The following is a 23,897-nucleotide window of genomic DNA, read 5'->3' on the forward strand; positions in this document are numbered from 1 at the left end:
GAACTTACTATATGTAGCTTTGGGAAACAGAAAAAATGTAGCTAAATATGTTTTTAAGTATCTGCAGCTTTGTTTTTAATTGGCCCTGACTTTTTTTTTTGTAATTTTCATTAACTGTACTCTTTCCTGTTTACACAACTTTTAATCATAACTAAATTTACTTCTAAGCACAAATTTATTTTTCAATTTTGTTACACAGTGAGTGGTGTGAAGACAGCATGCAATGCTGATATTTTCAACTCTGTATAAACCATGGTACCTATCCACTTTCTCTCTCTATTACCAACTGAAAAAGAAAATTCATTCTTACCCTGATTGGAGGGACTTTTGGCTCTTCTTTAGTGGGCTGTGGCTTTTCTGAGCGAACGCAGTCAATTGTGTTACGAAAGGACTGGCGATCATCAAGCCGTGGTTTCTTCTCGGGAAAGGAAGTAGAGGCCATAGGCTCGGCACATTTTCTCTTCTGATCCTTCATCTCTCCCTCTCCAGCACTGTTTTCATTGCATACCACTGCAGAGATATTACCAAGATGATCTCCTAAAACTTCATTTTCTCCAAGGCTTTCACATTTACCTGACGCATCTCCAGAGTGTTGTCTCAGTGAACTATCAGAGTTATTTACTGTCACTGCAGTTTCAGGTACATGTTCACTTCCTTGCTCAATAGGTTTATCTTCTCTCAGTTCTTGCTTGCATTCTCTTGGTGAGCAAGAATTGGCACCTGAAACAGCAATAGTGTCACAGAGGTTTATTTTCTTCTCATTCTTTGGCTTTGCACACAGTGGCCGCCTAACTCTGCTTCTGAGATCTGTCCTGGATCGTCTCCTCAGCCGTCCATCTTTACGTCTACGTCCACCATTACGAGGCCGGGAGCGTCTTACTTGAGTACCTACACCTGGTCCATTTTCAGCGTCTTCCTTTTGCAAGGTCTGTTGCAATGATTCTTCTTTAGTTAAACCAGATCTGTCAATATAAAAATTAAAAAAAGAAAAATGGTCAACACAAGAAACCTATTTAAAAAAACTCAACACAGAATATTCACAAATAAATGAGAAACAGCAATTAAGTAAATGTAAATCACCTAAGTTTGTGTCATTAGGCCGACGCCTTTATCCAAGGCGACATACAACATTTGATACATTTGGTTACATTTGTTTTGGATTTCCAATTGGAGTACAGTCAGGTCAAGTAACTTGCTCATATTCACGCAGTGTCAGTAGCGGGATTTGAACCTGCAACCTCAGGGTTTGAAGTCCAAAGCCTTAATCACTATAACACACTGCCTGATTTGTTAAACATACACACAAAGACGAATTTGGGGAGTGAAAAAAGGACTATTTACTTAAAACTGAAGTAAAATAACACAATAACATTAAAATCACCACTTAAAGTATTACTGAGATCAAACCACGCAAGTATGAGTAAACCATTTTAAAATTGGCCTACAGCATTTACTCAAAAAATTATACTATTACCAAAAAACTATTATAATGAGAGCATTTTACACAGACACTTCTGCGTAATGTAACTAAGATATATATACAAAGGGAATACATGTACAATACTAAATGTAATTGAAATACAGGGCATGACCATTAGATTGCGTATAAACATAAACTGCTATGTTAAAAGGTGAAATGTGCAGCATACAAGCAAGAACAAAAATTTAACATACTGTAATACTGTGTAAAAATCTTAAGTTCTGTCAGACACTGCACATGAAAAAAACTATAGTGCATTTATAAACAAGTTCTGTCATATATTGCATAAACACACACACAAAAAAACCCAATCTATAACATTTTTAAACAAACTACTAATTCTAAGCTCTGTCCAATATTGCACAACGATATCAGAAAAAATAAAACAATTATAAAAATTCTACTGAGGAAATTTCAAGTTGTCACCAGTCTGTTTGCAGCATCTCTCTTCAGAACAGCACAGTTACCTGTTACATTTCCTCCGGTGCAGAAAGCCCTCTCAGAAAGACTACTTGAGGCAGGGATGCACACACAGTTTTTTCAAGTTTCCCACCACTTAAGTGGATTTACACCGTCCACCTCTTTTTCAATGGCAGTGTGCAGAGACTTAACTTCTCTGAATTCCTGTGCGTTTTTTTAATAGCTGCTAAAAGGGATTTTTTGTTTCCTTTCTCTCTCCCTTGTTTCATCACAGCATGGTGAGGAGGTGCAGATCTGTATGAGTGTTTTAAATAATGAAAGAAAAAAAAATGCTTTGGAATCGAGGACAGCCCTCAACCCATCCACCAACCAAAACGGCTTGCGAAATAAAATGTGCCTGATAGGCATATGCTTGTTACAGAAATAAAAATAATGTGTTTGAAAGAATTAATTTATTCAAACATTAATAATTCGATTAAGATTTTTCCCCTCCTTGACACTCTATACTAGATCAATTTCACTTTGTAGATGGTGAAACAAGTTAGATGTCGAATTGTCTTTAATGGTAAATGAATCCTGACACAGTTTGCACACTTCTGTCTTTTAAGCAACATCAGTCTTTTCAAAACCAAAACACCTCCATGTGAGTAAGGATGATCCACGCCTTGCAATTAAATCTAATGACGTAGATTGCGAGGCTGTTTATAACCTGGTGCTTTTTGCTAACTCAGTTTTAGGCAGCTACACTAGCTTCACTTGTGTGATTACTCTGCACACACACACACAATAGTCTATCCTGTTAGGTTATAAGAGACAGTGAATGTGTGAACATGTAAGGCACGTTTTTGTTTTTTGCAAAGTGAGTGACATACTCAATAATTTCAGCTCACACATTGTTAAAATAATAATGAAGATATTACCGTAGACAATACATATCACACACTCCAACTTGTATGTGTGGGCAAAGGGACGAAGCAGCTGGGAAAACGTGCCCAATGTACTCACTAAGTCTGTGAACACCAACCTCCAAGCTGCTTTTTTGCCAGCTTTTCCGATAGTCCCGCCCCTTTCTTACAGTTTAGCAAATTGTATACAGTTAATGCTTTTGTGGTTGGTGAACTGTGGTGTGCCTTGGGATTTTTTGGGTTACAATAAGTGTGCCACCACAGAAAAACAGTTGGAAAACACTGCTCTTCCTACACCTTTGATCCTGGCATGCTAAAAAAAAGTTCTCTGTAGCAGTTGTCTCGCTTAAAAACTGACAGCATGCATTACTTGGGTGGTTATGTTGTATACTTTGCATAAATTAGCAGATACTGCAAACTGGAATAATGGGTAGGGATAATCATTATACTTCTGTTTCACAGAATTTTGTCATTATACTACTGTAAGCTACCTAGCAGACCAGAAAGTTAAATACTGAGGTACTAGAAACAAATTTTGGTTTTAATGGCACTCAAAAAAAAAAACATATTTTTGCACATATATGTGATATATCATTGAATCGAAAAAAAACCAAAAAAAAAACCATAATTTTTACCTTTGCTACTTTTCTACTATTGCTCCAGGACTACCATAAACCCCCCTTCCTCCCATTCCCCTGCACTTATGTTGGTATATATAAATCAAGGAAATGAATAACAGCACCACGTATTGACATGTGGGAAGGCATTGAGAAATATGCAATTTTGGGGAAAAAAACAACCGCATGAAAATGCTGACCTGACCAAAGCATTTCCTGATGTGATCACCTTGTTGCTGGACCTGGATTCAACAATATTTTTTAACACATTAAACATTCCACATTAATCATAGAAATTAACGTGTTAACTTTCCCAGGCTTAGTACTAACATATCGGTACTGCAGTAACATAATATGAAGTTACCATTGTGCAAAATCATTCTAATTTAAATTCAGCTTTTTTGTTTCTGTTTTACCATTAAACACTGTTACAACAACGGCTGCCCTTTTATTTATTTCTTGAATGCTTTACTGACCTGATAACTGTGGGCCCTCGTAGATGTATGATGAACTTAAAATATTATATTTCTTTAAGAAAAATGAGAATGTCAACACTCGCATGAAGTGAAGACCCCTCCTCTAAAAATATCCCCTGCATTCACTGGCTACTGATATATCAGAGAAAGATGTTTGGATTTAACCAGGAAACCTAACTTTGAGACTTACGCTAGAGAATTGCTGTTGAGAGGAGCACAAGATCAACTTATGTATAATTCCTCCTTTTTGTAAACCACCCCATTTCTGAGTCAATATTGGTGATAGGTATATCAATGTCTTGAGCACTTGTTCCTACATACCAAAGCTACAGTAACTGCAGCTTGTTGCTTCCAGTAGCATTTGAGTATATGAACAGAACTGTTCCAATATAATAATAAACTCCACGCTTTGGTGTTTGATTTGAAAACAAGCTCTGGATGCAGTGGTCCATCTATGAAACAATCATGAGATTCCCTGAATCACTAAATTAAGTGTGTGCACAAAATACATGACTTTTTTAGGTACAGTGATGTCTATCTATGTTGTGCGGTGAAAACTTTTGTTTTCTTCAAATATCCTGCATTCTTGAGTTGCAGGAGTCTAATCTGGAAAGAAAAAAAAAAATGAAATACCTATTTTCCCTGAAGTTTAATTGAATGCATAATGTATTTGTTTTGAAGAAATCAGTAACGTACCAATGTAAATTGAAGCCAACATAATTTCTATAAAATTCAAAATCTCTCTCTACATTATATAAATAAATATAAATATATATATATATATATATATATATATATATATATATATATATATATATATATATATATATATATATATATATATATATATATATATATATATATATATATATATATATTTTATACTAATAAAAGGCAAAGCCCTCACTCACTCACTGACTCATCACTAATTCTCCAACTTCCCGTGTAGGTAGAAGGCTGAAATTTGGCAGGCTCATTCCTTACAGCTTACTTACAAAAGTTGGGCAGGTTTCATTTCAAATTCTACCTAATGGTCATAACTGGAAGGTATTTTTCTCCATTAACTGTAATAGAGTTGAGCTGGAAAGACGGGGCGGAGTTTCGTGACATCATCACGCCTCCCACGTAATCACGTGAACTGACTGTCAACGCAGTGCGTAGAAAACCAGGAAGACCTCCAAAAGCGCTTAAGAAAACATGCATTATATAATTGAGAAGGCAGCAAACAATAAGAAGCGAAAGTGACATATACTACCATATTCATGAGTGCTGCTACCTCGAAAGAAAGCAAGGTGTAAACCTAAACTTTAAATTAAGTTCATAGACAGGCTACCGCTGGCGTTTCACATGCCCACAGGTAATGCGGGATACAAGTTTAATGAGAGGACGCTGGATATAAACAAGAGTTTTGATCACTTTGTAACTAAGTTAAAATTGTAGGTGAAGGGGTGTGCTTATGCAAATTCTGAGAGACTGTGTTTGTGGGGGATTGACAGTTAAGGCGGGTGGGGAGTCACGCCATCATCTCCCTCCCATTCATCTCATTTCGCTCTGAGCTGAGCTCTGCAGCTAACGCCGTCTTCCGAAGCAACTTCGTCAGACTGCCACCAAATACTCACAGAAAAATCCACAAGTTAATACACACGCTGTCTCTAGAGTTTCTCCACACTGAATCCTCCAGGCACTACTTACAAAAGGTCACATTGACAATCGTGTTACGCTATTTTTAAAATCTTTCCTTTTCTTAGCACAAGCACAGCTGAGAAGCTTCATGCATGTGCTCCATAACGCTAAAAATAATGCATTTAATCACACTTTGCATTACAAGCAAAGGGAGCTTTTGTCAATGCATGATTTCCTGGTACACCGATTACATTGATCAGCGCATCCCGATTCATTTTACCCTCGCACCACCTTAGTTTGAGAAGAAGTATGAAAAATATGAGGTTAACACAGAAAAACAGATCACCAATTCAAGCTTTATGAATAATCGATTCGCCATCAATAATTGTTTTGGTAAAGCCATCCTCCTTCCATTTTATAATTTTTCCGCCACTAGCCATGATTAAATGAACGGTAAAAAAGTAAGAGCAAAGCGAGGGTGACTTATTTAGGCAGGCATATATATGACAGCAACACTCATGACAATGTCAATCATGTTACGTTATTATTAAAATGTTTCCTTTTCTTTTTCATTACTTCTTTAACACACTACTTCTCGCTGCGGCGCTGGTATTTTGCTATATATATATATATGAATGACCTCCAAAGAGCGCTGAGACTTTTGATATCATGAACGTGTCTGCAAAAACTGGGGTCTCCTGCCCAGCAAAAGTCGAGCAGCCAGCGCGCACAGCTGTGCCGGCCTTTGAGACGCTGACTAGCTTTTGCCTTAAGTCAAAGTGAGTACTTTTAATTTTTTTCATCCTCCCCCTGCGCTATAGCCCAGACAAGTGCAAACACGGGACCCCTTTTCTACACCACGGCAAAATAATATTAAGGCGATTCACACTTTCTTTTACACATATACGACTATGAGGTCCTCAGCTCGGATTATGAAGACACGCACAGGAGTGGAGGACTGACAGTGCCATCACAGCCGATTAATGGCGGGGACGTCTCACCAGTCTACACAAGACCCACCGCGACTGTCCTCAAAAGGCGATCATAATGTCAGCGAACACATCTCTCTATACTATATAAAAGAAAAAGGCAACTTTCCTTTCTTTACACCTTTTTTTCCTTTTATCCCAAACCAAAGCCTTTCTCTTAACACTGCAGAGGACACAAAACTAATTTTCTTTAAATGCCGGTAAGGCACATTACCAGAGGCACAAATTTGAACGCTCACATAGAAAATGTAATTTCAATGTACCTGTACTTCTTAAAACGTTAATGTTTTACTGTTTAATAACTTATAGACTATAATTTATTATTTTTCCCTTGCACTCAGTGACCAAACCTATACACACACATATAGACACATACACACACACACACACACAAGTATATGTATGTGTGTGTGTATATATATATATATATATATATATATATATATATATATATATATATATATATATATATATATAGTATACACACACATACATACATATATATAATTTGTGTGTGTGTATGTATGTATGTGTGTGTATATATGATGTAGATAGGTATATATATATATATATATATATATATATATATATATATATATATATATATATATATATATATATATATATATATATATATATATATGACAGCAGCAATCCAAGCTGTGAGAAAACAGTAAAAAGGAGGCGTGTCAGACGTCGTGGTACATTTTCTGATGCAGCTACCGAAAACAACTTTGTGACGCTGCCGCCAAATACACAAAACAATTACATTGACAATCATGTTACGTTATTTTCAAAATGTTTCCTTTTCTTTTTCGTACCTTCTTTAACACACTACTTCTCCGCTGCCAAGCACGGGTATTCTGCTAGTATATATATATATATATATATATATATATATATATATATATATACTGTATATATACACACACACACACACACACACACACACACACATATACATACAGTGATCCCTGGCTATATCGCGCTTCGCCTTTCGCGGCTTCACTCCATCGCGGATTTTAAATGTAAGCATATCTAAATATATATCACGGATTTTCCGCTGGTTTGCGGATTTCTGCGGACAATGGGCATTTTAATTTAAAATACATGCTTCCTCAGTTTGTTTGCCCAGTTGATTTCATATAAGTGACGCTATTGGCGGATGGCTTAGAAGCTACCCAATCAGAGCATGTATTACGTAAATAAAACTCCTCAATGATATACGATGTGCTTCCCGAGCGGTGTTTGATTGTTTGCTTTTCTCGTTCTCTCTCACTCACTCCAACTTTCTCTGCGCCTGACGGAGGTGGTGTGAGCAGAGGGGCTGTTTGCACAGAGGATGTTTGCCTAGAAGATACGGACACTACTCTAAAAAATGCTGAAAGATTACCTTCACATTGCTCCCTTCTTTGCAGCTGATTTATCGCGGTGCGCATACTTAAAAGCTCAACAGCACGTATTGATTTTTTGATTGTTTGCTTTTCTGTCACGCTCTCTCTCACTGACATTTTCTGCTCCTGACGGCGTTCCTTTGAAGAGAAGATATGTTTGCATTCTTTTAATTGTGAGAAAGAACTGTCATCTCTGTCTTGTCATGGAGCACAGTTTAAACTTTTGACTAAAGGGTGTCATTTCATGTCTAGAGGGCTCTAATAATGTTAACAGTGTGGGAGAGTTTATAAGGGCTTAAAATATATAAAAATAACCATACAAACATATGGTTTCTACTTCGCGGATTTTCACCTATCACGGGGAGTTCTGGAACATAACCCCACGATCGAGGAGGGATTACTGTATATATATATATATATATACACACACACACATATACATATACACACACACACACACTCAAAGGATTATTAGGAACACCATACTAATACGGTGTTTGACCCCCTTTCGCCTTCAGAACTGCCTTAATTCTACGTGGCATTGATTCAACAAGATGCTAAAAGCATTCTTTAGAAATGTTGGCCCATATTGATAGGATAGCATCTTGCAGTTGATAGAGATTTGTGGGATGCACATCCAGGGCACGGCTCCGTTCCACCACATCCCAAAGATGCTCTATTGGGTTGAGATCTGGTGACTGTGGGGGCTATTTTAGTACAGTGAACTCATTGTCATGTTCAAGAAACTAATTTGAAATGATTCGAGCTTTGTGGCATGGTGCATTATCCTGCTGGAAGTAGCCATCAGAGGATGGGTACATGGTGGTCATGAAGGGATGGACATGGTCAGAAACAATGCTCAGGTAGCCCGTGGCATTTAAACGATGCCCAATTGGCACTAAGGGGCCTAAAGTGTGCCAAGAAAACATCCCCACACCATTACACTACCACCACCAGCCTGCACAGTGGTAACAAGGCATGATGGATCCATGTTCTCATTCTGTTTACGCCAAATTCTGACTCTACCATTTGAATGTCTCAACAGAAATCGAGACTCATCAGACCAGGCAACATTTTTCCAGTCTTCAACTGTCCAATTTTGGTGAGCTCGTGCAAATTATAGCCTCTTTTTCCTATTTGTAGTAGAGATGAGTGGTACCCGGTGGGGTCTTCTTCTGTTGTAGCCCATCCGCCTCAAGGTTGTGCGTGTTGTGGCTTCACAAATGCTTTGCTGCATACCTCGGTTGTAACGAGTGATTATTTCAGTCAAAGTTGCTCTTCTATCAGCTTGAATCAGTCGGCCCATTCTCCTCTGACCTCTAGCATCAACAAGGCATTTTCGCCCACAGGACTGATGCATACTGGATGTTTTTCCCTTTTCACACCATTCTTTGTAAACCCTAGAAATGGTTGTGCGTGAAAATCCCAGTAACTGAGCAGATTGTGAAATACTCAGACCGCCCGTCTGGCACCAACAACCATGCCACGCTCAAAATTGCTTAAATCACCTTTCTTTCCCATTCTGACATTCAGTTTGGAGTTCAGGTCTTGACCAGGACCACACCCCTAAATGCATTGAAGCAAATGATATGTGATTGGTTGATTAGATAATTGCATTAATGAGAAATTGAATAGGTGTTCCTAATAATCCTTTAGGTGAGTGTATATATATATATATATATATATATATAATATATATATATATATATTACATTACAAGACCAAACTACATCCTCTTGCCCTCTATGCAAATTGCTACAGTTGGCCAAAATTACAAATATGTGTACCATTTTCAACCTCAATAAGATACTTTGTTTTTAGATGAAAGAAAATAGCCATCTTGGTTATCATGAGGTATAGCCTTGGACACTATCAAATGGAGAAGTAAAGAGATGAGTACAAAATATAGGAAGTATTTTAAATAAATCCAAAAAGCATCAGGTAATGAAAAATGAATATGCTCACTTTTGTCCATAATAGTCTTCAAAGAATTTTTCTTTCCATAATTCCACTTTTTTTTCTTTCTCCATTTCCTGTCGGATTCGCACTTGCATTTCATGTGTGAATTCACCTGGAACAAAGTGTTCAGAACATATCAAACAGGTACAATTTTTGAATGTTGTCAAATACATAAATATGACCTACTTTTTATAGTTTATAGAAAATTAAATAGTATAAACTCAGTTTTAGAATACCCATTCTTCCTTATCTTTTTTATCAGATAAAGATGCTTTACTGTTATTATACAAACATTCCATATACAAATTTTGCAAAAAAGTTTTGGATTTTGACGCATATACATTCACAACACTAGAATACCAGCTAAATTTTATGATACTCAATACCTTATGAAACCTTTTAAAGTATCTCCAGTATTAAAGCATTGTATATTCTTCTGTAATATAAATATAAAATATTTAAATACTAACAGTAAAAACAAGGTTTAAAATATGGGTATATCCATCAAGTAGTTACCCAAATATCATTTAAGTAAACAAGTTCTGGCATTAAAAAATATCAAAATACAATGCAGGGCTTAAACTTTCATGTGTGGCAGAGGGGGGAACCCCCACAGTGTAACAATAAATGAGGGGTCTATTATTTTGTGGTGATTTCAGCATAGGGTTTATAAAGAATGGTAACATTATAAACTACTTCATTTATCTGAGCATGTGCACATTCTAAACTTATTCTGACAAATTTGTCCAATAACTGTAAAATACTATAAAATTATATGAATGAATGTCTTCAACCATAAGTTCAACACAATGTTAAGTGACAGTACATCTTTCTTCTTTCTGAAGTACAGTTTGGTTGGACCAGGAAGCGCTGAATCCTGTTCAGATAGTTTAGCTCCTTCTTAGTAAGAAGGGTTAGAAAAAAAAAATCACCACTGAAGAACCATCATCTTGTACTGAAACAATGAGAAACATCTGACTTTTAATTGAAACAAGTTCATTTAAAGAAAGAAATTAATTAAGAAAAAAATATTTTTAACAAAAACACATTCACAATTGTTGGCAACTTTGGAAATTAATCTGAAACAATGTACCTGAAAATGTTTGCCATTTAAAAATTGGACATTGTTAAGTTGATTGGAGTGTATGGAAACTTTCTCATTTTTTCAGTGCAAGATGATGGTTATTCAGCAACTGATTTCTTTCTAACCCTTCTTACAAAGATTTTTTTAAATGCCTCTTTATACAAAAAATTCTTAGCCATTTTACATAAATGTAAACATAAAATAAACACAAGTAAAATTAAAAAACAACAGAATGCACCAAGAATAAGTTCTACATGTAATGGAATCAAGCATTTACCAAGAAACAGTCACGTGTTTGAAAAAGTAAGTACACCTCATTAAATGTTTTTCTTTTTTTAATAAGCAGTATGTGGATATATCAAAATTTGATTTTTATTTTAAATTCTGTTTAATTGACAGTTTGTTATGGCATAAGAAACATCACACCACATTTACAGTGCCCTCAATAACATTTGTGACAAAGATACCTTTTTCCTTGATTGACCCTCTGCTTCACAGTTTAAAATTACAAACTAACAAATAAAATGTCAGATCAAAAAAGCAAGTACTTAAGATTCAAATAAATCACATAATTAAATCTTTTTAATTGAAAGAGACAAGGAATTCTAAGGTTTTGAAAGAAAATAGTTAAAGGCATGGGCTCTAGTTTTACACAGTTTCCGTTGTGCACATAAGAATAAATTAAATCCAGTAAATTGGTCAGTGTCCTACTACTCAAAGCTTAAATTAAAATTAAAAAGAAGAACAAAAGAAAAAAAAAGAACAAAAAATAACCATTGACCCTTTGTAAATTACAGTACTGGAATAATACTCCTTTGCAATTATATGTGTTTTTGTGAGATCAATTTGAAAACACCTAGGAAGACCACTGTAAGGTCCATTACAGTAGTCCAGACACGACAAAATAAAAGTTTACATGCCAGGTCAGTCTAGATAGGACCGAATGTGCTCAGAGCAACAGTTCACAATCAAACATAATACAGAGATTCTGACCTTAAAAGTTTTACTTCCTTAAATTATTAAAGTTAAACATATATAATTTTTAGTTCTAGATCCAATACACATCCATCCCATAAAAGTAGTCACAGAACTGAGTAATATGGAAAAAATAAAACCTTAACCTCCTCAAAGAAAAAGCTCCAAATGAGACTATTATCAATAGATCAAGATTTCAAGAACACAAATACAGAGGCCACACTGTAAGATGCAACATCTAGTTAGCTACAAAAATGGGATGGCCAGATTACAGTTTGCAAAAAAGTACTTTAAATAACACGGGGAATGTTGGAAAAAAGGCCTTATGGACAGGTGAGACAAAGATGAACCTGTATCAGTGTGATCGCAGGAGCAAAGTGTGGGGACAAAAACTGCCCAAGACCCAAAGCATACCACCTCATCCTTTAAACATGATGGTGGGGGTTTCTGGCATGGTTATGTATGGCTGCCACAGGTACTGGCACACTTGATGGAACTACTGATGGGAGTTACACAATGAATTCTGAGATATACAGAAAAATCTTATCTTCTCAAATTCCAGTAAATGCCTCCAAACTCAATGGATGGTGCTTCATCTTACAACAACATGGTACATATCCCAAACATACTGCAAAGGCAACACAGGACTTTTTCAAAGTTAAAAAAAGGAAATTACAGAATGGCCAAGCTAGTCACATGATTTAAATCCAATTGAGCATGCCTTCCAGATGTTGATGGGAAGACTTGAGGGGACAAGATGGATGGATTCATTAGAAGCTTTGCTGAGCATCACCAGAGATGATACTCAGTAGCTGGTGATTTCTATGAATTACAGACTTCAAGCAGTCAGTGCATGCAAGTGATATGAGACAAATTACTAATTATAACTGCTTCAATACAGCACATTTTCATACAAAAAATGTAGCTCAAGGTGCTTTACATAATGAAGAATAGAAAAATAGAAGTCACAGTAAGAATATAAAATATGTCAACATTAATTAACATAGAATAAGAGTAAGGTCCGATAGCCAGGGAGGACAAAAAAGAAAAAATAAATAAATAAATAAATAAAATCAAATCTTCAGGGGTTCCAGATCATGAGACCGCCCAGTCCCCTCTGGGCATTCTACCTCACATAAATGAAACAGTCCTCTTTGTATTTAGGGTTCTCACGGAAGGACTTGATGATGATGGTCATGTAGATTTCTGGCTTTTAATCCATCAATGTAGGAACATCATGATGCTTTGAGTAGATGGTGGTGGCACAGACCTATATATACACTTATCATTGCAATGTTCCACATATAATGGTGCCCTGAAAATGGGGGTGGCATGTAGAAAAAGTGTTGCTGTGATCAACATGTATGCAAGTACCCTTAAATTAAAATTTATAAAGTGCACTTTACTCATATGTGAATTAATTTGTATTTTTAAACTGTGGAGCAGAGAGGTAAACAAGGAAAAATGTATCTTTGTTCCAGACATTATGAAGGGCACTAAATAACAAGGAGTGCACCTTATGCAGTCCATGCTGAAGCAAGCCGAAGAAAATTAGGGGGCTGTTGGACGGGGTTAGGCTTTAAATTCATCCTGTGCATTCTGTTGTTCTGTTTATTGTGCTAATATAAACTGGAAGTGCTGTCACTTTAACATGTTTTTGTCTTTCTAAACATTTTGCATCTTACTTTAGTTTGATCAACATCTGATCTTTCATATCTGAACCTATTCCACACAGCTGACTTAACATTATAGCCTTTATTTGGAATGAGCACATTCATAACAGTTGTGCCAAACACCTTCACATAAATATTGTAATGCCCATTCATGGACACAAGGAACAAAACCATACTGACAATTCACTGTGCAGAAATCAAGCAGGCTTATTTTTACCAACAAAAATACACGAAGAAAGAATAACGCAATCAGTAACTATTTAAAACTCCTCCATTGCTACAGCCATGGGAGACAGTGTTACTGAGGTCTGTACTCTTTCCAAATTTTTTTTTTTTTTTTTTAAGTGGCTTGCACTTTCTGTCTACTGTTCTATAGTCATGGCAGTCCGCAATAGCGTTATGTTCAGCAGAACAGTGTAGCCTAACAGCAACACTGACCAATACGGTAGACTAACGAGTGAAAAAGGGAGAGGGTGTCTTATGTGCATTCTGGAACTCTTAACATATTCAGAGCTTCAAGTTGTGATGTTTCACATTTATACTTCAGTGTGTTGACCCGAGCTTATGTTCAGACTATCTGAGATATGTGAGGTTGCAGTTAAAAAAAAAAAAAAAAAAAAAAAAAACTACTAAACAGGTAAACAGAAATTTATATGGAAATAAAGAGAAAAATAAATGTATTAAACGTGTATACCTTTGTTCCAAATGCATCTCAGCCAAAACATTCCACTTCCTGTTGACCAGGTTATATATTTTACTATTTTAAACAACTGACTAAGGTGAAACGTCTGTGTTACATCACAACTCAGACAATTCGGGTAGCACAGCTCCAAGATTGTAGTGCGTTCATGTGAAATTTCTAGCTTGGAAACTTATATTAAATTTATAGCCCATCTGAGAGTGTGTGAACATGATGCTAGACAGGAGAAAGACAAGGCATTGACATATGCCATGCAGACATAGCTGTGTAGAAGAGAAGAGGAGTTCTGCTAAAAACTGTTGTCTGCACAAACAATATCTGTTTCAAGTTTTATATTGGTGTTTATCACATAAAATTGAGTTCTTTTGATGGATAATGCACCAATTCTACACAGAATATGTATAAAGGCAGAAGGAAATTGTTTATGTTATTGTCCATCATTCAGTGAATATGGTATGGATGGATGCATTAGGTTTGAAAGTTTGTCATCAAATTTCCCCGTTTGTAGTGAGACAGAAAAATACCAAGTTTTCTCATATAACACAAATGGTGACAATTATGATGATGCACTACACTAAGGATGCATCAGAAATTTTTACAAGTGTACTGTATTTGAAGTTTACAGAAATGGTACATTATTCGCTAAATTTGGGGTAAACATCTGGTCAGTTAAAAGACTGTGGCTCACAGGGGCTTCATGCAGTGGTCATTTTGATGTTTACAATCCTATTACTACTACTGATCTTGCTCAAACTCAAAATTGGTTACACTAAACATCACAATCAAGAACATTCTCTTGCTTTATTGATAGATAGAGGGCATTTTCAGGGGAGGACCTCCCAATTTTTCTCATGGCCCTGACGTGTTTTCCCCAGAGGATATGATGTGGCACTGGGAATACCACCAGGTCTGACATAAAAGAGAGCCCACTGCCACACATGGGAGAGTCAGAGTCGGGAGACCGGAGATAGCAGGTAACACTCAACTGGAGAACAGAAGGAGAAAGAATGAAAGAATTGTGCTTTATTGTTCATTGGTTGTATTTTGTGGCTTATCACTAGAGAGGTGATCATTGGAAAGTTGCTTGGAGTGAATAAATATCCTTTATTTTATTCTAATAATGTGTGGGGTTTTACTGTGTCTGAAGTTTGTGGTTACAAATGCCTCTTCCATGAGACATGCTTTTGCTGGGCTGCATGAGACCCGACATACTAAATATGTAATCTAAAGCACAGCTGTAAATGTATGAGTACAGTGAGAGGTTGGACTACTGTTTATGCAATTGAGCCCTGAAAAGTTATATCACCTTATATTATATACTAAATGTGATGAAATATTTTAAAAATCACATGTAATAAAAGAAAATAATGTGCTACGGTAGCACACTTAGTGGCAACAGTTTCAAAAAAATCAAGGTAGTGAAGAAGCGCCAGTGCTAAGAACTGTTGCCCCTGAAAGAACAGCACAAAATAAGTCTGCCCCACATGTAAAAATAATTGCTGAGCCATGTCTTAATGTGTTAAACATTTATGTCACTGCCTTTAAGTGTTTGAGTAAACTGATTGTGTTTGCCCCTTTAGTTGGTATTATATAGAACTAAATGTTGCATGAAGCCCTTGCATGTTACTTTGTGGTTTTCCTTTCCCATGTACCACAAAGCCAAAGTAATGCCAGGTGCCATTCCGGCTACCATCTTGGTCAAAAACTGTGCTAATGAAGACACTGAACCTGTTCAAGTTGGCATATTAACACCTCTGACTGGGTGGAAACAGAGCTGCAACTTTAGCCATTGCAAACCAAAAGTGCATTTGTAATGTAGGTACAGAATCAATATTATTTCAAATAAGTATCAAAGTAATTCTAAAATGTTAAAATTGATACTTGACGATATGTCGATACTTTTGGCACATTTAGTTGCAAAACTGGAAAAAATCAAATGACTTGGAACATTTTCTCAATGTGAAAGAAAATAAAATAATGTCTTTCAAATGACATCATTTGGTGCAGAAAGAGTAACTGAAGGCAATTTCATTCTAAATTCTAAAAAGTATGAGGACTGGTGCATTATCACATAGGAAATTTCCTCGGTGAAGAAGAGTAGCACAGCTAATAGATCAATAAAACAAAAGTTAACTGTTTAAAGATTTTTATTTTTCTAGTAGACTGTATTGCCATTAACTAACATACTCACCATCTGCAAGCCGCTCCTTCCAGCACTGAGATGCATGAGTGAAGAATTCATTATTTAGCGCAGAACTGCTAAGGCGTGACATGCCATCCACACACACCTGTGTAAATACATAGAGGCATTATTGTAGCTACAGTCCAAAATTTACAAAAAAGCATGAAGTAAAAATGATCTAAAATAGCATGAAAAAGAGAGATGTGAAGTGTATAAAATTTTAAACTATGAAAATATTAATAAAGAGGATAAAGCAACAACTAAATAAAGGTTAAAACCTCTATTAAAAATGTACAAAAAATGTAAATCTTAATCAGTTAAGTCAGCTATTTTTCAGAACTGTGATATACATTTCTTTTTTCTGAAAACTTGTACTGTTAAGTGAAGCTGTATTTAAAAAAAGTCTTTTTTAAACATCCCTTATAAATTTAGCCAACATGACGACAATAAGAAATGCAAAATAAAAAAGTCTTTAAACTTACTGAAAACATCTATTTTGAAATGCAAATAACTCCAGTTTCTGAAAACATGCCTTCTTCATTTTGGTACTGTACTTTATATGTAGGACAAGTTGGAGATAATGTATTCTCTTTTCTATTCATAACAAATAGCATGTATTGAGTTTTCATGTCAAGAACAACCTTCTAGAATGGTGCTAGGGAGTCAAATGGAAGTGCTGCAGGTCATAATACCACAAATACTCTAGCAGTAAAACTATTTAAATTAAATTAATTAAAGCTGTCCTTTAGGCACTTGTAGCTCGGATCCCTTCTTACAGTTTAAAGTAGTCCATGAATGATGTTTGCTGAAAAAAATGGTTTCATCTCTCTCTTTCTGTAGCAGCTCATTTTTGATATATACCATGCTCATACTTGTAACATTCAGCAATAAAGCTTAAAGTTTCATTCCTTTTGTATCCTGACATATTGAAGGGTATAAAATAATAGGTTTTTCTTAATTTCACCTACAAATTAATTATATACTGAGTCTTCAAATCACTACCAAAGTACAACTGCAAGTGTACTATTAACTAAACTAGCTACTATTAATTTTGAAAGTGGAATGCGAGTTTGTCATGTATAGAAGAAACGAATGAAGAAGGAAGCCAGTTTCCAAAAAATCTAAATTCTTTGAAGTATCTCAAAATAAGATATGGCTGCACACTTTTCAAGTGTATGTTTGGTAAATTTTAAAAGCTTTGTTGCACATTTATTATTTTTAAATTTATAAATATAGCTTTAATTAACAACACAGTCCTCCAGGGCAAATTAACTTATGCCACAACGGGATAAACAGCTTTAAAAAAAACTTGAAAAACTCATCAATTTCATCCTTTAAATAAGGAAGAGAATCCAAAATGAAATGGAAAGAGTACGGTTATACTGTTGTGGTTAAGTTTATGTACACTACATAATGGACATGTATGTCAGGTCAGTATAGTACTTTGAATAATTTATACAACTGTTTTTTTTTTTTTTTTACTGTGGCTGAATGATTGTACAACATTTATTTACACAAAAAACATATATTTTGACCCTGTGATGGCTTCAGAAAACCCACGCAGTTAAACTTTGACTAAGCAGAATGTGCAGACGGTTGCTGTGCTATACAAATAGCATATAAGAACTGCACATCACAAGGAATCACAAAAAAAGGAAATAAAGTTACAAAATACAGCAGAAAATTAGTGCATTATTCAGAAGGCTACGCTCAGAGACTTTTCCTCTTCCTTAGGACAATATTTTCTTCAGTGTTTGGTACTGTTCCAAAAACTGTATCAAAGTGCGAAACACGACCACAACACACCTATTTTTCAGTCCTTTCATATTTATGTGTTACATCAGACTTCCAATACTTTTTTGTCTACCTTCAGTGATTGTTGCATCATACCAGTGGGAGGTGGTATGATGTCTAATCAGTTTTGCTGCCACAGCTCTTGCTTTAAGATGGAGCCCCCCAAGTTTGTCACAGGGGATAGTAGACTATTTACCTTTTACCACTTATTATATCTGGAGTTACAAATCAACAGAGAATCTATTGAGGGAATGAAAAAAGGAATTGTTTAAGTTCAATGCTATTAATGCTGCATGTGTTACCGGTTGTAAAACACCTGATGCTATTCTTCTCAGCTTACTGTAAACTTTCTTGCCCTGCATAGAAACAGAATTTCGTTGCAAAATTGCAACAGTATAGCCACTGTTTTCTACTTCTGGTTTCACTCTGCTTACTTAATGCACTATCCACCTAATGCATATACTAACATTTCTGGAACCATCTCCATGAAATCATGTTAGAACTTCCTGTTGAGACAGAACAACAGTGAAGATGCAGACAGAATGGGAGCATGTTTTCTTAATGCTCTGTGCACTCTGTTGTGATGCATGAATTGAAGATGAAAAAAAAAAAAATTATTTATGGTTTGTGTTAATCCTACCCAGATATCCTAAAAATACAGGAAGGAAGGAAAAAATGTAACTGTTCTTTCATTCCTCAATTATGATGTATGCCCATGATTTAACCTAAATGTTTTGTTTTATTTAAAAAAATCAATAGGGGGGAAAAAAACTTCTTTCCTGGATTAAAGTTATAGATATGTATTTCCTCCTGCACTGGATAGTCAAGAGTTTAAATTTTCACTCTTATATTAATAAAAACAATGTCTTGATGTTACTGAACTGTCATTTTGTACCAGTGGCATGTGAGATAGTGAATACATGCTCTACTGGTAAGACAACTTGCTCTTAGTTAAAACACTTTACTGTAAAAAAGTGGACACCCTTCTCAAACAGAAGGCTTATACACCTTTGACAATTTTAACTTTAATACATACGTGTATTTCTTGCTCCTGCAGCATGATTCCAAAAGAGCTTACTAATTTGAATCAGATTTTTGAAGAAGCTTCAGGGCACTTGTAAAGCAATATTTTATAACAGATTGTAATTGGTGTTCAAACCTAAATGCATCTATTGCAAGAGTAAATGCAATAAGTACAGATAGGCAACATACTATGAATAGAATATTTCTCCCAAAACAATTATATGTTTTCTGAAAACTGTTTCCCACATAAGGTTCAGTATGGCTTCAATTTCAACCACAACAAGAACCCCATCATTCACTCTATATGCAGTATCAAGCAAACTCATAGATGCTCTCTATAACTGATTTGATAAAACTACTAGTGCTCAAGTTAATTCAGTGGATACCATTCTTTTAATTGCACTAACAGGATAGATTACTAAATAAGACTGAATTAAAAAGGATAACTCTTGGTCAAAAATAAACTAAAAAAAATGTCAGCTAATTTCTCCTTTCCTCAGAACACAAACTGCGAATATGTGAATGGTTTAACAAATAATCTGAAAGGATAACCAACCTGTCTATCAACCTCAGGTAACAGCAACAACAACTGCTGCTGAAAATGTGATGGTAGAGCTGCAAATGTTCGCGTATTGATCAATGCTCGGATATTTGTATTCACCAAGATGGACCCTGGAGTCTCAAAATCAACCTCCTCTCCTCTGCGACGCTTTAATGGTCCTAAAATAAATAAAAAAAAAAAAAAAAAAACATTTATATATAGATTAACCATAGGGAAGAACCAAGAAGTAACTACTAATTTGCAGCATTTACATGATACCACATTCATTACTTTACTTAAACCATCACTAAAATTCAGCATTCAAATTACATTAACAGAACTGCATATATTACAAAATTAAAGAATAACCTGGCTAGCAGAATGCTTACAGGAATCACAGAACAGAAAAGGGGAACTATAAGCATAGGAGAAAAGAGGAGAGTTTGGATGGCTTATGGAAAGTAAGGAGGAGAGTACAGACAGAACATCAGGTTATACTCAAGTTTAAAAGCCATGAAATTCACCAACATATTCACTGCTTACTTCTATCAACTGTCTAAACACTAAAGAATAAAACAGATGTTTCATTTACTTGTAAGTTCCAAGATGCGGTAGATCACTATCTTACTTCAACGTTCTTTTTTACTAAAACTTTTCTGAATTAATAATATGCTATTGTCTTCTTGGGTATCTTATTCTCAAAGCCAAAATACTTAATACTTTTTAAAATAAACTAAAAAGGAAGGGTGTGCACCTTTGTATTAACACTTTGTGCTACAGCAACGTCACAGTGTTAGAACAAACCTGCACATCTCCTTGGAAAATTCAGATGGTTAACTGTAAATTCTGAGTTTTTTTTTTGGTCAGAGATTACGTCCCAATTAGCCTTTTCACATTCCTGTATTGTTTCTTGTGGGAGGAGTCGTTGAAGGGTAAACTCTTTCAGTTATCTAAAACAGTGGCAGAACTGCAAAGCAAAAACTTCTGTGGTGTCCTTATATGTTCAAATTCAAAACAAACATATCCTTACCTGATTTTTTTTACTGCTGTCCAACTGATTAAGCATAAAGTGATAACAAATTTTGAAGCTATCAAGAGAGACAAAGACTATTTTTTTTTTTTTAATAAGCTGTTGCAGCGAGTATATTTTTAGCTAGCATATCAGACACAAAGAGTACATAAAGTTTATGTGCTGCTTTAAAATTGATGTTTGTTTCAAGACATTTTACATAGAACAACGTTGGTATTGTAGGGACACAGGAACTGGGTTTTGAAAGACAAATGTTCATTGCAGAGTTAAGGTACAAGAGTCTGAACTGATGGAAATCAACACACTGGACCTTTTTTAATGGTAAATGACAATGCAAGGGACCATACACAACTTAACATAACTGTGATGAGCTCAATTTATTTTTTTGACTAACAATATGAACTAAGTTTAAATCCAGACCTAATTCTATATGTTTATGCATTTGCCCATAAGATCCTGAAAGCTAATAAACAATGAAAATGCAAAAACCTTTGAAACAGCTGGTTAAAATAGCTGGTTAAGTTTACAACAAATATTAAATTTGTAAGATTGCAGCTAATTTACCTGGTCTATTCTATATTATAGTATACAGACAATCGTTAAAATGAGAAATCTAATGTTAAGTGTAAAAAAGGGGATCAGCCGGAACTATCACCACACTGGCAAAAAAATCTTAAACTTGCATTGGTAATTATAAAGGAATATCTCCACAAAAAATTACAGTTTTTCAACTTTTGATGATTTTGTTGCATAGTTCCTTTTCATAGCAGAAATTGATTTTTGGAAGTTAAAGGAGAGAGGAAGATTATATGCTAACTAACAGGTTTACTAATTGGAGTTAACTAATAGGCTTACCCATCAATGCACCACTTCCACATTTTGGGAAACGGGCTAATTAAGCAAATGCTACAATTTCAAAGCAGTCATTAATTGTTTTGTTTTTTTCTGGCTGCTAAGAGTGAAGTCACACACTTCAAACTGATTATGTTAGGGGGTAGTTTAAACATCCATTTTGATATTTAAACACTCAAATACAAGCAGATGATGAGGTGTGCTATTAAAGAAAAAACAACTCCGTTACAGCAGTATATATACAGTGTTTGCCTCATTATTCCATAGTGATTATGGGCAAACAAGTACCTACACTGTTTCAGTCCCCTCACAGTGAACACATTAAAATTCACCAAACAAGAAATAAAAACTGTTCAATTGAACTAGAAATCTTGGTGGAGAGAGAACACCTAGCCAAGACTCAGTACAACAGGATAGATTGAAAGAAGAATGCATTGGAATAGCTGGGAATATAGATACAGGTATCTTAGTTAAACAAGATTGCAGTTGAAACAATTACCAAACACAATAATGAATGAATAACCCATGGGTAAGTAATACATAGAAAAAGTTGAATACAGTGAAAATAACACTGCGGAGATTTAGAAAAGATCTGTATATCATTATACATTTACAGTATATATTAAATTTACATTAAATTTAGATAAACATAATGTTATTATGTGTCACCACAAAGTTAATTATTATTGCCAAAAAAAAGACGATGTTTCAGCTGTACATGGTAACATATGTTTGTTAACAAATGGCAGAGTGATATAAAGAAAGTAAGCAGCTAATCTAATATCTTTAAGTAAGGAATGTAGAGAAGAGCCAAGCAAAATGACACCTTTATTGGCTAACTAAAAAGATTACAATAGGCAAGCTTTCGAGGCAACTCAGGCCCCTTCTTCAGGCAAGATGTAAGATTAAGTAAGGAATAAAATCAATTCTTTTGTTCACACAAAATGTGATTAGTGATTTATACTTGTATGGTGTAAAGAAAAAAGGCCATGCTGATTTTCGTAATATTTGTGTTTTATTTGAAATTAAAAAACTTTTATTCATATCATTAGCTCCAAGTAAAATTACATTTTCACAGGGTTCTGGGAAGATGCTTGAGGAAGGGATGAACAAGATAGATACTCTTCTGTGTAAGTTTTCCTGCTCTACTCTCTTTACAGGCAGACAACAAATTAAATGCTCTCAAAGAAACGTATCATGCCTGAAGAAAGCAAAGGAACAGTAACAAAATACTTAATACAGAGGTGCACACCCTTTCTTTTAGTTTATTTTAAAAAGTATTAACACTTTGTGCTGCAGATGGTGTAATTTACAGTGACCTCCACAATGTTTGGGATGATGACTCATTTTTTCTTGATTTACCCTTCTCCACAGTTTAAAATTACAGATCAAACAATTCAGACGTGATTAAAGTGCACATTAAAGACTTTCATTTAAAGGCATTTGCACATGTTTCGGTCACACCATTTAGAAATATTTTTTATACATGGTATGCCCATTTCAGGGCACCATAATGTTTCAGCAAAGTGGAATCACAGGTGTTTGTGATTACTCTGGTGTGTTTAATTGGTTCACCAGTACAGGCATAAAAATATCTTGGCTTGATTCTACCTACAAACTATTCTGGAGTCTGTAGTTGCCATTGTTCAACATGAGGACAGGGGCCGTGCTAATGAATGGCAAAGAAGCCATCATGAGTTTTAGAAACAAGAATGTAAACTGTTAGGGATATTGGTAAAACCTTAAGATTACCTAAATCAACTGTCTGGAATAATCATTAAGAATAAAGAACACACTGGTGAACTTCGCAATCATAAATGGATTGGTAGACCAAAGGAGGACTTCCACTGCTGATGACAGAAGAATCCTCACTACGGTAAAGAAAAAGCCCCAAATGCCTGTCCAACAGATCAGAAACAGGGGTTTTACAAAGCTATGAAATGGAAAATTCTTCAATGGCCAAGTCACACCCAATTTAAATCCAATTGATAATGCCTTACATAGGCTAAAGAGAAAATGTAAGGTGCAAAAGGCCCTGAAAGAAGCAGGAGCCTAAGATGGCTCCATTATGGAGTAAATCAAGGAAAATTGAGACTTTGCCCCAAGCATTATGAAAGGCAGCATATGTACCGGTTCTTTCCCAAGAACTGCAGTGGGACCAGTTTCAAACCTTGAAAGAG

General features: G+C 35.3%; 1 protein-coding gene across 4 annotated transcripts in view; it reads right to left on the bottom strand.

Moving 5' to 3' along the window:
• asxl1 (ASXL transcriptional regulator 1) overlaps window positions 1–23,897 on the bottom strand; it is a 138,982-nt gene that overhangs the window by 9,105 nt on the left and 105,980 nt on the right. For all 4 annotated transcript variants that reach the window (XM_039736124.1, XM_039736125.1, XM_039736122.1 and 1 more), the window contains 4 exons: window positions 19,851–20,014; window positions 16,487–16,583; window positions 9,870–9,975; window positions 311–962 (listed from right to left, as the gene is read on the bottom strand). In XM_039736124.1, coding sequence (XP_039592058.1) covers window positions 311–962; window positions 9,870–9,975; window positions 16,487–16,583; window positions 19,851–20,014 — 1,019 coding nt within the window. The remainder of the gene's footprint in view (window positions 1–310; window positions 963–9,869; window positions 9,976–16,486; window positions 16,584–19,850; window positions 20,015–23,897) is intronic.

The sequence above is a fragment of the Polypterus senegalus genome, chromosome 14 (genome assembly GCF_016835505.1).
Source record: "Polypterus senegalus isolate Bchr_013 chromosome 14, ASM1683550v1, whole genome shotgun sequence".
NCBI lineage: Eukaryota > Metazoa > Chordata > Cladistia > Polypteriformes > Polypteridae > Polypterus > Polypterus senegalus.